The sequence below is a fragment of the Hypoxylon trugodes genome, assembly GCF_022578975.1.
Source record: "Hypoxylon trugodes strain CBS 135444 unplaced genomic scaffold F4822scaffold_5, whole genome shotgun sequence".
NCBI lineage: Eukaryota > Fungi > Ascomycota > Sordariomycetes > Xylariales > Hypoxylaceae > Hypoxylon > Hypoxylon trugodes.
This window is the reverse complement of record NW_026250020.1, coordinates 1,248,702-1,267,083: the sequence shown is the minus strand read 5'-3', so window position 1 is coordinate 1,267,083 and position 18,382 is coordinate 1,248,702. Positions and strand designations below refer to the sequence as shown.

At 46.4% G+C, this 18,382-nt stretch overlaps 2 protein-coding genes across 2 annotated transcripts; both read right to left on the bottom strand.

The window, feature by feature from the left end:
• Positions 1-3,177: 3,177 nt before the first annotated feature.
• F4822DRAFT_249099 (ras GEF) lies at positions 3,178-7,265 on the bottom strand. The gene is made up of 2 exons (XM_051454406.1): positions 6,485-7,265; positions 3,178-6,425 (listed from the first exon to the last, which is right to left on the bottom strand). Exons 1-2 carry the CDS (start codon positions 7,031-7,033, stop codon positions 3,363-3,365), a joined length of 3,612 nt encoding a protein of 1,203 aa, XP_051314299.1. The 5' UTR covers positions 7,034-7,265; the 3' UTR covers positions 3,178-3,362.
• A 7,821-nt stretch (positions 7,266-15,086) lies between these two features.
• Positions 15,087-16,945, bottom strand: F4822DRAFT_403037 (mannose-binding lectin). Its single transcript, XM_051458086.1, has 3 exons — positions 16,464-16,945; positions 16,116-16,298; positions 15,087-16,060 (listed from the first exon to the last, which is right to left on the bottom strand). The coding sequence occupies exons 1-3, from the start codon at positions 16,689-16,691 to the stop codon at positions 15,143-15,145; spliced, it is 1,329 nt and encodes a 442-aa protein (XP_051314298.1). The 5' UTR covers positions 16,692-16,945; the 3' UTR covers positions 15,087-15,142.
• Between the last annotated feature and the right edge of the window lie 1,437 nt (positions 16,946-18,382).

Here is an 18,382-nt window from a genome sequence, read left to right as displayed (position 1 = left end):
GTAACAGTTGAGTGCAGCATAGCCCGAAAACAAATTCAGTGCCGATTTTTCTCCCTACCAATACATCAAAGGTGTGATCCGTGAATGTCGCTCGGGGTGATGGTTACGTGACACACGCCTAGCTCCGATGTTCCTATAAGTAAATGTGTGTCTTGACAGCCGTACGAGACCAGACCAGACGCGATGAGGAACCTTATGTTGGCCCTAGCAAGGATGATGCTCCGCTAATAATATTTAGGGTTCTGGGGAATTGGGGCACAAAATCGAGCTAAGCAGCTTGTAGCTTTTGCTGCTGGAACCAGTGGGCAGATTCCCATCCTTCGCGAGCTCCGTACCTAACGAGCTTATCTTCAGCTGCTTAGGTGGCCAAAACTTGTGCGATAAGCCACTTCGTGTTGCCCGGTAAGAATCTCGTGTTATTCGACATTTCTAAGTAAAGATGTGACTCAGTTCGGATAGTCACGAGAATTCGGATCTGTATGTTTTATTTCTTCGTACCCAATTATTGCAGTATAATGCATTCAAATTGTTCAAACTCAATTGAGGACGCGCTGCATGGATAGAGCAGTTAGAATTCGTCTAGATTCAATTTCCCCAGTCCTCAAAAGTAACATAGAACAGGGATAAAGGGGCGACCGAGCTCGAATTGACGAGATAGCCGATAAGAGGAGAAAAAGATAGCAGCGGGCCGAATGGGGAAATCATGTCAAATTTGATTGGCTCCAAAGAGACCCAGGTCACGAGACAGACCCGCCTAGACGATCATTGGACTGCTCATCATTGGTTAGCTGCAAAGCTAGAGCATTGATAGGACTGTCCGGGGAAGGAAGTTGCTTACTTGGAGGGCAGCCCCAAATACCCAGGCCAAGTCTTGGGGTACTCTATTGCCCCTATTCGTCAAGTTTTGAAGCCTCCGTTGGCGACTCGTGTCGACGCCTTTATGTAACGTTGCCCATATTTCATCCTTCCTATGCACCAATTCACCCACGGGACAACCTTCGATAAGTCTGATTCTATGCGATGTGTTCTCCTAGCCAAACCGAGGTTATCATGACCAACTAGTGCTGCTTAATTATTTTTCATATCAAAGTATTGGAGATCTTCAAGTCGATTGGTACCCAGGTAGCTGAGTGTCACGATGCATGTCATCCGTCCCGATCCTCTGGACGGGTAGGTAATGTTACAGTGACGATAAGATCCCCTCAAATCTTGATGCATCTAGAGCTAAATGTGTAACAAAACTACCAGATGAACTTAATTTTGGTGGTTTAAGCATAATAATTAACTACATATACATGGAATCTACTTATAAATCATGCTTCTTTGTATGTATGGGCCTTATCTGAGCGTAAGATAAGTAAGTTCCCAGATCAGTACCCGTCACTATCCTATTCTTTATTCACACATTTAGGTACATGCACAGAGGTTTGACCAACAGAAAACATCTTCATTTCCTTACAGGTTGCGTTGCCCGCGCATTTGTGAGGTTACATTCCACAGTCCAACGGCCCAGCCTCAATAACATACATACCTACAGGACGTCAGGTATCCGCACACCCAAAAATAAACATGCACACAATAAACAATAAACCAAGCTTCTAGATTACACATCTACAGATAGCATAAGAGCTACCTACCAAAACAAGTCAGGTTCATAATTCCTCCAACATGCACCAAGGGCATTAGCTACAGAGTTACCCGTTCTGTGGTAAGCAAGCACGAGGCAACCCCGGATTTACAGGGATGGTGCTCGTGAATGCCACGCCGACATAACGCAGCTCGACCGTCTTTGGTACGGATACTACCGAGAGGATCGACTTTTTTTAAAGATCTCTCATAACCAACATCCTTCTTCCTTCTGAGGCTCTTAATTTATGAAGCAATCACATCATTCATACCGAAGGTAAAGAGAGGTTAAACCCAAGGTCCGAAACCAACTGTTGGATTTCCGGTGGGTGGATCTTATCTGGTTACACCAAATAATGCATTAGCTGAAGATACAGAACACAAATAACAGGTCCAAAGAATATCGAAGGTTACTAACTAGCAAAATATCGTGCTTTTTGTTGTTCCCGAAGTTTACAATGAGCACTGTTTGTCCCGCAAGGGATACAGCCCAAACCAACATTGACAACCTTTTAGAGGCCTACGTCTTATCAGGTCCCGGCCCTAGGACCCCGGACCCTTGGAACGTATCCAAGACGACGATCCCTAGAACACCAAGATAAGAAAACAAAAAACCGCAGCAGCATAGCAAGCGTACGGATAGTCCTCACTACTTGACCCACTCGCAACGTTGTAGTATCGGCTTCGGCTGTGCGGCTCTGCTACTTCCACTACGTTATACCTTGCGCCGATACCTACCTATCAAATACCTAGGGAGGCGCCTAAGTACGGCTCCGATCTAGATCAGCGTCGATCTAATAACCTTGCTATGGATGTGAGGTGGCGGTATCCCGAATTTCGTAAACTCATTGTCAGTGCATTTCCATCTTATTTACGATCGTGACATCATTGATAGACACCCGGACATTCCACCTATGCACATCCTTACGTAGTTCCTCTTCGAATAGATTTCAATCGACAGTAATGTTACACAAGCAAACCCACATGACAGTGAGGAACAGACGGTGCGAATGTGATCGACCTCAGTTTACACAATAACACCCATGTTAGTCATAACCTAAGAGCATCCAAGGATTAAACAGCAAATCTACCGAAACACCATCACAAAACCCCAAATCCAACTTGTCATGATTTTTTATTCATTGGTTCTCAGCGGATTGGAAGCCAATAGCAATCTTATGCTCTTGGCCAATATGATGGGATGATACATCTTCAAGGACCTCATACAAACTACCTCATACAAATAAGTTTTTCCCCGCCATCTACGTGTGGATATCTCGCGTGTCCCCCTCAATATCCCCCGGTCAAACCACCAAAATGCTTTTTCCTGTCCTGCGATGCCGTTCGAGGGTATGCCAAACTCCATCCACACCTACGTACGTAATCCAGACCACTACAGCGGCGAAAAATCGGCCGTATATGATAGGATACCCTAGGCAGACTAGCCACCTAGGAGATTTGTAGGTGATTGATCGAGGTGTCGGCAGTAAACGTAGTGAGTTCATTCCATTTCCCTATCCGCGAACGCCTGTATCTAGTGCGATACATGAAATGAGTAAAACCGATGGACCGGGTGTCCATGAGATGCCAAATGCTTCGTAACAAACAATAAACGATGGGGGTATCAATAAGGGTAAAGGAAAAAGAGAATTGGTAGGAAGGTGCGTAAAGGCGGGCGAAGCGGTTGGTAGTTGTAGTACTCGTTACGAGGTAACTACAAGTCCAAATACATGCCGTTACGTAGAAACGGTTGTGTGATTATGATGGCGGTCTCGGGAGATCCAACCAAATAGGTCGGCCTTCTGACCGGCCGGTGTGGAGGCGGGGCCATCCGTCGGAGTCCTAAGAAGATTCTCTCGGGGCTCAAGTAGTAAACTCTTCCGGTAATAGCTGACTTGAACGTTGTTGCCCTGGTCAGACTCTTTTACTCGCGTAACTTGCGCTTGGATCCATTCTTGCATGTCTGGTATCTCGGTGAATCTATAGGGAATTTGGAACCGCTGCAGTTCACCAATGATCTTGGCAGTTCGCGTATGCTTATCAAAATTGATAACTGTCAAGCCGTTGTCATCTGGGCCGGCACCCGGTAACTGCTTCGTAACAGGGTTGCCAATATCAACGAATGTTAGATCAGTCAGGAACATGCCGAGGAATGGCAGGCATGGAGGCACATGACCCTGAAGACGGGCTCGGAGCACTTTGTTGTTGTTGGCAGGCTCAACGACAGCTTGTAGAGATTTCAACATCTCACGTCGCTTCGGGCTCACGAGATCCCACGTCTTTCGTAAACGGCTAATTATCGAATTGTTCAGGCTACATACGATAGCCATAAGACCATCATAGTTGTTAAGCTCAAGACATTGGTGGGCAATTTTAATCCATTGCTTGATCACCACAGCGCGCTTCTTGACCTCCGGATACTGGAGAATGGTATCCGCTACGAGGTTGGATAAGTCATTGGAAAAGCCGGACATCGCCTTTACATTGGGTGAAAGAGCTGCGCCATCCTTTTTCATCCATTGAGAACCTAGAAGCTCTTCGGGCAAGATCGAACAGAATATGCTCATTTGTTTCAGAGTCAATTGGCGGGCGATCTCGAGAGGCTCAAAGTCGAGGAATGAAGGGCAGCTACCCCCTGACTTCCAATTGTTGAGGAGGCCTTGTTGACTCTTGCTCAGGATAGAATTGGGCATGGGTGTATCGACTGGGACATATTGCGAGATTGAAGTGCCCGTCTTTCCCATAGAAGATACTAAACGCGGTACCAATGAACCATCCGTCGAAGAGACTCGCTGAGTGAGTTCCGTAATGCGCTTTCCTGCAGAAGGAAGTAATGAGCCAAGCTTAAACTCGGCGAAGTTCTGAATGAGCGGAAGGGCCTCGCTGTCGGTAGAATCACGCCAGTGTGACTCTAGCCATCCTTTTAGGACGTTATAGACACGTAATCTAACGGGACTTGCCGTGTTGGGGTTCTCTCCCACATAATCAAAGCGCTCAATAAGAGTTTCTACTAGCTTAGTAGGAGTGCAAAACAATCGGAATGTGAGGTAAAAGGCTGACACAAACATGGCGTCTGGTGTTGCCTCGTGGGTCGTCAAACGTTCAACTAAAGCAGGCAATGAGCCTCCTGTGACCTGCCCCTCTTTGTTAAACAACAATTCGTGAGCGAATGTCTTCTCGAGCAACTTTGACTCGAGCTCATCAACTTCCTCACTAACACTAGAACTTCCTGTTGTGCTCATGTCTGATAGCGAAGGTTGGGCCTTTGGCGCGAGTGAGATATCGGGCGAAGTTGCGCGTGTTGAAGTGTCAGAAACCATACTAGACTCCGAATCACGGCTCAGATACGTGCTGTTACTACCAGAACTAGAGGCTGTGCCAGTGTCGGAGCGGAAGGAAACTTGGTATTCGCCCTCATGCGAATTCTCGGTCATGGGGCTATATGGTTCATCCGGTGAAATGGATGTTGTGAGTTTTGGAAGAGCCGGAAGTAAAGGTCGAAGAGAAGATACAGAAGAGGCCATGCTAGATGCAGCATCATCTGTGATGAACGATTGGGGTCTAGACGGCGCTGGAGATGCTTGGGAATTTTGCCGTTCATGCATGGACTCGACCGGAACCTCGGGAAGAGGTTTGTCGATGGATAGATGCATGGAGTGAGAGGGTTTGGGTGATGGTTCAGACCTTCTGGACTCGGAGACAGTCGATTCGGCAGGTGTTCGCGGTCGACTATCGGATACCGCTTCGAATACACCGAGGTCAATGCCTAAGTTTCCATTCTCAGGCTCAAACTCGAAATCGCCTATGCGTTCCAAAACCCATTTAGTTTTTGCGACACATTCACCTGCCGCCTTAACACATCCAGTAGCGGCAAATAGAAGTCGGTTGTTGTCCTGTAGTACTATAACGTCCTCACCCTCAGGCCCTCGATTACCCAGAATCTCGCGCGCCAGGAACACCAGATCTCTAATACGATCGTACATGGCTACACGCGACTGACCCAGTGTTTCCGAGACTGACGAGGTGTGTTCGCATATCACATCGACCACGGCGAAAAGCTCACCACCAGATATAACCGAATGCTTAATAGCGAGTGCAAGCTCTGGTCGTGATTGAGATTGGACGTGTAATCGACCAATGAAAGATCCTAGATGTGATAGGAAGGTATCATGGCAGGAGTTAAGCCGCTCCGAGACAAGCTTATGTGACTGTGACAATGGCGAAGGACCAGCTAGAGATACTCTGTGTGATATACTCGCCGATAATCGATTTCCGTGCAACGGGTTTACTTGAGACAACCGGTTTCCTGCTGTGTTACTGGAGTGAATATACGAAGAACGTTTGTTAATCGATTCACCTGCTTGTACACCATCGGTTACAGGTGGTGCTAACGTTGTAGTGGATACTGTTTCCGCGTCTCCTCGGGATGATGCAGTTTCGCCATCTCCCTGCTCATTCTCGAATGTCGTCGACTCTAAAGGTGGCGTTGGTGGAACGGGTGGCTCCTCGTCAACAGTTGCCATTACTGTCACCGCGGGTGCACGTAACCGTCTGTCCTCTTCGATCAGATCTAAGAATCGCACACTCTTGACAATGATTTTGAACGCTCTCAAAATCATTTCATCGATTATATCATTAATATCGTCAGTGAATTGAGGTAAGCTCCTCAACGTCTCTTGTAGACGCTTTGCCGTTTTCACCAAAGATGAAAGTTCAGCAAGCAGGGATTTCCTACCACGCCGTAAAGATTCACTTCTCTGAATTGTAGCTGACTCACGGGTCAAACAATGAGTGCGCTCCTAGAGGGAAATCAGTGACACAAAGTCGAAGTAACAGTGAAATAAAGAAACCAACTCACCAGAAGATAGCGCACACCTGCGATAATTCCTTTCATGAACTCCTGGTTTCCAAATATGTCCCGGTCATTTGTTGCCGTGCTTCTTAGTAGATCCCAGAAATTCAGGAGAGCTGTAAGCAGGTTTCTCATCTCATCCGGGTCATAAGCTTCACAATAATTTGTCGGTAACCATCCCCTTGCGCCTGATATCAATAAAGTTCCGTCAGCCCATCCATTGGTATGGATAGAATGGATCAAAACCACATCTCCTTCATTTAACGGCAAGGTAACAGTCGAATCAGCAACAGCGTATTCCGGGTGGAACGGATAGAAGGCGCGTAAAAAGTTGTGAAAGATGGGATGCGACAGCGTCGGCTGGGTAACTAATTCTTCTTGAGAATCATTCGGAGTTGAAGGTGGTGTAATCTGAGATTGAGTAGTATATAGGTGTGTAGATGTCGTCGACTCAGATTCTTCTTCACATGGCGCCGCATGGTCAGAACGGCCTTTGTTGATTGCGAGGGGAGCCACTTGGAGGCTCGCTCGCATAGGTTGGGCATCCAGCATCATGATTGCTGCAGGGCTGAACTGTAGAGAACCATGGGAACAATATGTTGCTGTTACTTTCGCAACAGCTGCCAATTTGAGAGGGAATACCCGAACACAGGGAGTTCCCAGCAAACCTGGTCCGTGTCTCCAACCTTCTCACGAGTTCCCGAGGCGCGATCGCTTTAATAGAAATATGGACGATGGTGTTTGCTGGAGAATTCTGGAAAATTCGTCGCGATACGGTTTGGGGGTCGGTAATCGGAGAGGGTGACTTGTATGATAATTAAGATATCCTATTCGGAAGGTGGGAGATGAAATGTCAGTACGCGATCGTTTGTTATTTAGCACCACTTAGGAGAGTGCTCCGAGGGCACGATGGAATGAAGGGAGAATAGACTAGGTGTAATCGAGTTCAGGGTGGGAGAGACCCCAGGACCCCCAGGCCAGGAATGTCAAAGTTGTTTAAGCTTAGCTAATTATCAGGGTATGCCTTCGACGCGGAGTTTCATGCCCTATGATTATGCTTGCTTGCTCTATGACGATGCGCCTCCCACTAGGTTAGTAGCATACCAGAGTCAAGAAATAGTCCCACCCTGCACGATGGAGATTCGGAAGAGGACTATGCCGGTATGCGTGCCTCGTGGATTTCGATGCAGCGACCCGGCAAACGGAGGACCAATGCTTTCCCGACTCTTTTCGTATGAGTTGGAAGACGGCGCGTAATGATTGCAAGAACTGTCGTCACAAAAAAAATGCAAGAGAAAAGAAAACAAGAATTTACCTTCCCACGATCATTTACTGCTATGTGTGGTTTGAGTCAAGCTCTCTTCCTTTCTCGACACGGCAGGATGATAATCGAGAATTGCTATGACGATTCCACGAATCCTTGGTAGGCCTAAATTTAGATTGATTTTTGGTTCTCGAGTCGGTCGCGTCTCTTCCTCTTAATTCGGAATTCTTGTTCGTCCTCGAAGGTATCCGTCGGTATGGTGCTGCTGAAGGAATGAAAGTATTCGTGATCGAATACCACAGGGTTTGCTGTATTTGGAGAATGAACAGGTCAAGTGGAAAACACGTGTAGGAAAAGATAGGTAGGAAAAATAAAAAGAGGGTGCCGAGTGTCGTATTGTAGTTTCAAGGTCCGTGCGACTAGTTTGCGTTCAAGGTTGCGAAAGATGCGTCCTGTGCTGCCGCGAATATCTATCTGAGTTCTGAGCTCTGAGTTCGGAATTATGAGTTGTGAGTTGGAAAAAGAAGCCAAACCGCGTTCGGGTACTTTGGATGTTGAATGTGCATGTATGAAAAGAAGATGGTAAGACGAAACGCACGTACGGTAAGGTAGGGTAGGTAGGGGAAGGACCAGATGCAGGAGAAAAAAGATGCGCCAATGCGCTCCTGCATGTTTTGCTATCGACTATTTTCTTATTATCCACGTTATTGGACCTACCCGTTGTAACCCCCCATGCAGCTATGCCTAACAAAGACTCGGCAACGTTTTTATTAGGCATGATGGACCTTCGAGCCGGGAGAATGCAAGTACGTACTTGTATCGTACTTACCTAAGTATCAAGGTTCCAGTGGGACCATGCTTCCAGGGGGGGTTATAAGGGGGTCCACGGGTGTGTGCTCAGGAACTACAACCCTGCAAACCCTACCAAATTAGGTAGGGCAGCTAGGGTGGAAGCTTCAGTCGCCTAGCGTCATTCATTGGTGGGACCCCGTTCGAGCTCTACCTAGGTAAAGGTTGCTAATTTGACACCCGCTACAATCCGACAAGGGTACCTACAGAAGCTTAGAGCACTTGAAGTTTTTCTGTGGGGCACTTTGCAGGGATAAACTTGCAGGGTCTACGGGGCTTCCCCAGTTGATAGGATTGATAGGTGTAGGTATATACGTACAGTACGTAAAACACAGTTGAGCATACTGTGGCCAATACACCTCTACGAGAAAGACGTTTCTTCAGCTCAGCACCAATGCAAACCTTCTTCAAATCAATCCACTTTGTGTCTTTTTTCTTTTTTTTTTCTTTTCTAAGCTATAGGTGCTCGCCGACCTAAAGGAAATATCCAGGTTTGTGCTTTCAGAGGGGCCTTACCCGCTTACTTGTGATCACACGTGCAGTTCTGGATCTCAATTCACGAATCCTCTCACTCTGAAATAAGTTGTGATATTCGCAAGTAAGCCACTTTCACCAGCATATACCAACCATTTACAACTTGCACATTATGTAGCTTTCAATCTTGAATATTCACTCGTTGATATGACCAATACAGGTAGGTACCTACCTAGGTATGTAAGACCTTTTAAAACAACTCACCGAGATTGATCATGGCCGAATTGTATTCCTTGCATCCGGATTTTGCTCGGCGACCATGAGCTGTAAGGAGTATCTGTCTATTCAGATTGAGGCTAGTAAGAGTGCTTAATCTGCATTCGCCATCACTAGATATCATATGCTAGATGAGAATTGGTACTTCAGTACTATGTAGGTACATATTGTGGACATTAGTCAATCGAGATTTTAGACAGTACGGTGTCCGACTCAGAGTTGACATTAAGTTGTCTGGTTGTATGAACCATTACACATGACTTAATGGAAACCCATTCCGATACCAACTCCGGGCGTCTGTTGGTGCTAGTCAAACCCCATGTAAATTGTAATAAATAGCACTAGTTGGGTATGATGTCTTCAGATCCATTTCTACCATTTCTATGTAGTATGGGTAGTATGGTAGCGGAAAGTATTTGTATTAGTGTACCAGCCCGACAAGAAACATGGACCATTATAATCAATCCAGCAGATCGTACCATCTTTGCAAAATATCGAGATGGTAGATCCTGTCAGACCACTTGGAACTTTTACGGCGGAAAAAAAAAACACAACTCCGAGTGACGACTTTTCTTCGGGACTTCATGTAGGTAAATCATAGAAGATGAGATGCTAGTTCAAAGAAGAATGATTAAGCCGACGACCCCAGCAGTCCCACTTCCTAGAAACCGAAAGGTGAATCCATATGTACACAGCTTTCACATAGGTATACATGTGTAGATACAACAGCGATCGATTCGAACTTGATGGTCCTATCAGATATAAGTTCGTCAGATAAATCACTACGTAGCAGTCACACAACATCATCAGCGGAGCGGAGCGCTCTAGAGCATGATTATCTTCATACATATATCATGTATGTAAGTACATCGATATCACATTACCTACCTATGTAGGTACCTACTAGATATGTTAGTCTACGGTTACTACGCCAATAGAATAGCATCCATGGCTATAGCTGTGTAATGCGACTTAATCTCTCTTTAATATGAATGGACAATATACCATCCATCATACTGCACCCCATTCAGAAAACGCCTCAGCTATCCCACGTCTAACGATCTTCAGGGACAAGTCTTAAGGGTCCAATGGCAACGAATTGCTCAATAGCATCGTCCCTGACCATACACATCATGAGGCGCACATATATCGAATCCCACTCTTCCAATAAGATTCTGAGTCGGCTTCCGCTATCGTTAGTGGAATAGTCCCTCGCAGAACAGAATTTTGAACTATGAACATTACTTCGTATTCTCCTTCTCATCTTAGCCACAAAGTGCTCAAAAGCCATTGAATTGGTGACGAGGCTCTGGAGGGCTTGCATTATCTCCACCTCCCGTTAGACCGTAGCTACGAAAGACACTCACCTATCGGTGGTACCACCTACGGAAGGAATCTTACACGCCGCCACCGGATCTTACCCTTTATACAGCCGCTCAGCCCAAGTGCATATTGACGTCGTATCGTAATCAATTGTATTAGGCTACGAATCGAATGCCCTGACAGTTTAAACCATGTTAGCTAACTTACGAATGATCTCGTTACCACGATGCCACACGAACCACACCCCGATAAAAAAGCAACTCTCAAGCTTACCTAGGTACCGTTCGGCTCCTGTACCATATCCAGGTTGTATTCATACTATGGGACACAAACAAGTATTGACACACAAATACGGTGCAGGGATTCCTTGTGACAAGCCAGGGCTCTAGTTAGCTTCGAGTTATCAATGCAAGCCACTGCCATTCTGTCCCGTGTAGACCCATTATATCGTCGAACTGGGAGTAACCTCGTAGGCCACGCTCGGCGGGTCGCCAAAAGTGTACCTTCTTCCGGATCATCGATAATACTGGATTTATGCGAAAAAACCCGGCGGTTCGCCTACTTCCGAATTTGATGTTCTCGCGATCAGCGACGTTGCTTGGCCAAGCAACTACCAATGCGCTAGTTACTTACACGACATATTCAGGCGTTGTAATATGCAAAAGTGAACAAATATCCAATAGGCGGCGGAGGCGTAGCTGTTTCTTAAGCCTTGGAGACTCGTATCTGCATCAGACCTACACATGCAATATTACTATTTGTTTCGACTGGAGACAACTAATTGCGAGGTATATTTCGTCGAGAATTACCGGGTATTATTGCTACCAGTCTACGGAAAATCTCGTAGGAGTCACGAAAGGACACGCCCCGCAGTACAAGTCAACTTGGCGAATGGCCCTTTGCTAAGCGTCTAGCTATGCTGCAAAGCCCGCAGCAGTCACACGAGCCCGTTGACTGTATGGACGCAGGAACCAACATGTGCTTCCAGCCAAGACTTCTAGAGCACTGACCATAGCTGTCGGAGAACCCAAGATTTAAATTGTGATTACGAGCGACTAATCCCTTGCCTGATTCGGATGCCAATCTGGGGAATAGAGCCGAGAGCTCCCTGATGTCGTCACAAATCCCAATTATGCAATTCGTACATGCTCTCGAGAGGCATTAAAGTATACACAGGAACATAGAATCGCGTCACATCGCATGCCCGTACCCTCGCTACCAACAAGGCTAAAGTAGCACGGGAGAAATTTTTCGATATTGAACTCGACGTAGAAAGCAGACGTCATTCAGGTTACCCAGGTAATAACGGATGGGGAGCAGATTTCTTTCTCTACAATTACATGGCACCTAGGCGCCAACACTAGGCTAACCACAATGCCAGAGACCGGCCTTTGACTTGACCCAACGACAAGATTACCTAGGTAGAGACCCCACGCAACGCCGCAGACTCCGCTTCTAGAACTAAATCAGTGGGTTTGTTATTAAAATATAACTCGCAATAGGATTACGCATCCAATTTGTATGCCACCTACTAAATTATCAAGCTAGGAAGAACTTCCGCTCACATAGATCAAATTTGATTTGGAATCGCAGCGTTCGAGGCATTATCGACGAAACCCTTCAGATTCATCGTCGTCAAGCAACCTCGGCATGTGATATTGCCTTGTCTGTGCGTTCTCCCTTTTGCTAATGCCCTAGCGGGCGACTCCGACAAGCCCGAACCGTCAATTCTTAGAAAAGGGCAGACACTCATAATCTCCCCACTCGTCTATCTCGAGCTACCCATCTTTAGACCTCGTAACTCGAGATCGGTTTTGAGAACTCCGCTTCCGGATGTCATCCGAGAGCACAGAGGAAATGTGTTACATGCATAGTAGAACGGAGAGATCCTGACGCCATTCGAGGCGATGGATTATCCCTTGAAATCTGGATCGCTGTGTGAATGTTGAATCTACGTACAGTATGATTTACCTGGGCTCGAGCCGCCTAAATATTTGTCAGCCCATGCAATTATTACCTAGGTACATGTACCTTGGTAGGCTTTTTCAGATCGCCCCCTACAGTCCGCTGTCATAGTTCAAGTAAGGCCCAAGAGAATTTAGCAAACGTCAATGGGATCGTCAAATTGTGATATCGTCAAAGCTTGACATTCAAGTGAGTAAGGTATTAATCCTCTATCACCACTCAAATTTCAAGACCTATACACGAAACAATAATCTACGAAGTGACAAACTGTCAAGAAGTCAATTTCGCGTATCCCTAGCAACTCATGGATCTTCAATGTTCTCGAAGACACCTACGCTCAACTAATTTATGTGCGGCAAGCTACCGAGTGTAATTGCGCTACTAATTAGCTCTAGCACAAACAATTGTTGAGATTTCCAATAGGAACGATCTTGAATCCTTTTACTCCTTCCTTTCTCGACTCCTTCGATGATTTACATGAAGGAACGCATGCGATCTAGGGTCAACCGGGCCCTCGGGCCATAGCCCGCGTTTTCTAGCGTCTATAATTAAACCAGCTTCTCGAAGCTCTAGCTCCGTACCTGCCATTTTCATCGTACGAAAATAAATCTACAAGGAATATTTTCTAGTATTACAAACCTGCATCTAAACGACCCTAATCTAGAACGACAACGCTGCTAGGTTCTAATTCCTTTATTAAAAAACTTTGATATGAGTTTACGTACGTCTGTCGTCTTCTAGCGGTCTTAGAAGCAGGATCGTGCGTAATTTTCCTTAGACACAATGTCTTAGTTTTACGCGTACAACATGCTAACGGACTGCTGTATTCTGTAACACGACCTCATAATAGGCTTCTAGAAACCGCCTGAAACCCCTTTTCGGTCTTGAATGTCTAGGCAAGCTCTAATTTAGTTCCCATCGGCTAGGGCCAACACCAACTACAGACTTCCCGTCCCTCGAAGACTAGGCGTCAAACTATTTGTTTAGGGTCATGAAGAAGCGTAGGAACCCCTAGCCGATCGCAAAGCTGAAGAAGTAGTTTGATTGAGAAAGCAGCCAACAAGAGCCCGTGTAATGTATCAGGTGTAAGCTGTTCGGGTACGGCTTCTCTGAGACATACATTCACCGGGTTTCTTTAGCGCAACAAGCGTAAAGCAAAACGAGGCAAACGGCACAAATGGCGGGTTTTCCGCGATTGTCTAGGGATAATCTCTATCACTAATTTCCCAGCTGACAGTGGCGCACTGACCTGCTACGATTCGGAAGAACACAGTAAGAATCGTTGTAGTGATCATAGATACCTACCTTACACGAACGGTTGGTCTTTGCTCTACTTCAGTGTTGGGTGTCGTGGCCTATGCGCCACGTAGCGTTCCATTCATCGTAGAGCGCCCTTACACAAGGCCGCAAGGTAGCCCATAATGCACTTTTTAGGCATCAACCTTGCTCCTATGACAAATTACATATATCATAACTGCGATTAGGTATTTGAGTTAGATCTCGCGGATGCGGCTCCAGGGAGCGTCTGTTACATGAAAGGCCGGATAAATGATCGCTCCAGGGATATATCTTCAATTCGATCCAGACACCTAATCGGTGTTGCATGAACATGAGCACGGCCGCAAGCAACTACTAGTTGGTTTCGCTTCTCATGTAACGAAACCAAATATGATACCGGCAGTAATAATCACAGTATCCCTTCCGCTCTAACGTCCGCATGTATGATGAACAGATTACTACTTCCAGTTGACTTAGAATATGAATTTTTTTCCTTCTCCTTGTCTCGGTTTGTTTTTCGATTCGGCACATTAGCTGGTTGATGAGAAAACGCCGCATGCTTGCCCGGAAAAGTACCAAGTGTTAGTTTGCTCGTGCCGGTGCTTCCGATCGCTATTTGCAATGTGCAATGACCAACAAGACAACAAAAAAGGGTGTCCATAGGATGCCTGGGTACCCGCTGTACCTACCAACTGGGTTAACTCTTAGAAACTCTTAGCTGTCGCACTGGAACGATCATCCCAGGGTCCACGCGAGCGACGCAGGTACGCGAATAGCCACGAGGGAAACCCAATTTAATCATAATTGCCAGACCTACTTCTTGACCTTGAGGAAGAAATACGGAGACGATGAGGCCGCATGCTCCGTAGCCCCTCCCGTCCCTTGGGACTTGAGAATTTGTATCTACCTGTATTTGCAGCGCCGATCCTCCCTCCTTCACGTTAGGAACACCAATGTTCGGTGGATATGAACTGTAATGTACGCTGATATCCCCCTATTTAGGCTACTACAACGGTATGATGTAAATTTTACGTACCCGAGTATCCTAAATGAAATCGGCAGATATACTAGATGACTTATTCAGACCCCTTTCTTTATTGCGCATGTTCTACTAGTCATACGATGGCTCTGTGAATTTAGTAGGTTTTTATCGAAAGCAACAGTTGGAGAGGTCGCTGGTTTGAGAAAGAGTGCAACTTGGTATTTGTCGCCTATGTTGGTACCAAAGTTTCTATCTACTGCGGCGCATATACAAATGCCAACTGGTCCACTTCATCGCCATCTTGGCCTAAAAACCCAACGATCGCCCAACCGTCCGGTGCCGTAAACGTTGCGCAATCCGAAGTCGAAGTACCAGCCGCAAGAGTTCTTCCAGCGCTTGTCGTAGCCAGAATGTAGAAGTTGCGAGTCTGATCGTTCTTCTGGCCTTGGCAAAGTTGCGCGCTGGTCCAATATTCGTCCGAATTCAGCGATAGGGTTACAGCATCACCACCATCGCCTCCGTGCGTAAACGTCGTGCCGTCCGAGAGCGTCAACCCGACACTGTCTAAGCGGTCCGCACCTCGAAAATTGAGTGTACTTACCTTCGGTGACGTTTTTGAGGCTAGTGTTGTGACGTCGCTGAACCAGGTGCCGTGTGGACCGCCCCAGAACCCAGATTGGCGAAGGGAGGATCCAGCCGACCACGTGAAATTAACAGTAATTGGGTTATGATCTGAGAGGATGCTACCATTAGACTGCAAGAATTTGCTACTCTCGTAATTCCAATATGTAGCGGTCAAGTCGAGGAGTGGGCTACCGCGGTAAAAGATCTTGTCGACAGTTTCGCAAGTATTAGTAGTACTAGGATTGTCACAAAGCGTCTCTGTATCTGGGATAGTACCGCCACGCTCGAGCTCCACCCAAGTATCCGTAAGGCCGTTCTGGTCAGAAAAGACAGTAATTCCATCGGCAGGTCGCGTATACCGCGAATTAGTATCTCCATAAACTAAAACGGCGTTACCAATGCTTATAGTATCGATGGCATCGGCCACTTGCTGCAAGTTGGCAGCTCGTGCCGTTTCGTCTTCATCCTCGGTGCCAGCGTCCGCGTGTAAATTGTAGAAATCTATATAAACGCCATCATCAATAGCTACACGCATGAATGTGTAACCCTTTTAAATCATGTTAATAACATATTCCATTATTTTGGTCTATATACAAACTTACCTTTGGAGTCAAGCAGTCCGACTCCGAAGCATCGGAACAGGTATCCCATTTGACACGCTGGAAGTCAATCCAGTCGAAGTTGGATATAGTATTAAGGCCCGACCCAAAAGGGACACCACCCGAAGTCGCAGTACGATACGGATGTGTATCAGTATCGTAGATATAAGCGTGGTAGTTGAAATCCTTCGTTTCACATTTAGCTCAACTCTTTATCATCTGCAGTAGCGTATTTTACGTGCAAGGTGTGCTAGATGTAAGGATTTTGTTGGTTTCAAAACTTGCAACCTGTGATAAAATCTTACGTATCATGAATGTGGAGAGAATAGCAATATAAAATAGACTGCTTACCTCCTGTACGTGAATTATATCATAATCGTACTGCGCGAACTTCGTGCCTATCAACCCTGAGTTGGTAGTCTTGTCTCCGGGTACTTCATTGCCGTTGAGGAATTCCGGTAGCCCCGCGACATTCATACTTAGGACGTTGAACTCGCCATTCGTAGCAGCCAGTGCGCTACCGGCTAAGGCAGCCAGCGTGCCAGCCGATAAAGCAAGCTTGATGAATTGGCCCTTCATCTCTACGTCGGTGAGAGACGGCGGGATGTACGCTGTCGTTATCGAGCGAATATCCCATCATTTAATCCTTTTTATGCTGCTAGACTATCAACCTAAGGCTATCTTCGGTAATGAATACGCGTCCTATAATGCTTCCAAGATGGAATAATATCTAAGTTGGAGGGAGGGAGGTCGTATCGGTCATCTCTAATTTCTCCATCGTTCGGCGCCCGGTTGCCACAACGGGGTGCTCTGCCGGCGTACCATCCACGGCCGATGCAACGCATTTAACGATCTAGTTACTTTTAACGGGCATTGCCGTAAGGAAATTGGACAATGCATTCAGCTCATATTCTTGGATGCTATAATGATTGGCCTATTAACATGCACTGGCTTACGTAGGTGTTCTTCCCTTCTAGTTATTGAAATCTTTGGAATTCTATGTTCGGATTACCAGTCACCGCCGCACGTGAAGGTATTAATCTACTGTGACGAGGAATTGATTGAAATCAAATATGGAGTCCGAGGTATTCTCCCTATGCGCGACACATAAAAGCCTAGACTGCTAATGGCGAGGGCATTATAGCGAGTGTGATAGGGCTTATTTCCCGTATCGACAGCAGGTTTAGTTAGGTACTTAGGCGTCTACATGCAGCAGACAGGCGGGCTTTCAATACAAATTTCATTTTTGTCGCTAATCTGGCTGATCCGAACAGAGCATGCGCTAGACTGAAGGAGTTATTATAACATCACCACATCTACATAAGTGGTGAATGATCTGGTTTAAGATCATCTGAGCCAGCGATTCAACATGCAAGGACCATCTTGCGCACGTCCTTTGGGTGTGAGGTTATCACGAACGCAGCAAGGTCGAGGAAGAAGCCGCAGCGCTAGGATAAAAGACATGGGCAAGGAAGATCTTATGATGATCTTACTCAAGGTTGGCCTTCAACATCAGACCACACAGTTTCAGACTTCAAACACGGATATCCTTCCGCCACGTGCTGTACCCATCAAAGTTGGAAATACCAGCGATGTATCAAGGAACTGGGAACTTGGTTCTGAAGAGTCAGTCTTGTTTATGTGTCTACGTAGGGCGCTTACGCCCCTCATCGTGACCCGAGCTAGCGGCGCTGTGGATCGAAACGCCTAAGGACATCAGATGGTTTCTGAGGACCGAGTATTTCGGAACTTCCTGATAGCAACAAATTGACACGACAGTGATTGATCTAAGGCCGTGCGGCATGGCATAGAATAGATGCGTACCTCATATACAATGCCTATAACACCAATACTCTGATCACGGTGCTTTGACCTTATGGATTCTTCCCCTCTTTGACGGCATTACATGCCTCAAGATGCCCGTTCGCTTTATCCATAATGCGCTCGAGACTTCCATGATTCGACATTTCTAAAGCAAGTTTTGAGGAGGGGAAGGGAAGAGAGAGATCTTCAACAAGGAATATCCCTATTCTCAGACCCCGCCATGCGCGGTCGCATTTCGCATAAATCCGCTTTCGATATGGTAACGATGAAGATCCCGAGAGGAAGTTCTATTCGTGCGGCGCACGTCATGCGCAACTGGACCGGCCCTTACTTACAAGGCTTCTGCCCTATTTTTAATGGGATAATAGTGTTCTCGTGGCGGCTCTAGAGCGGAATCGGTGTGATGTGATAAGGCTCGGTGAGTTCTGAATTCCAATTCCGCCAAT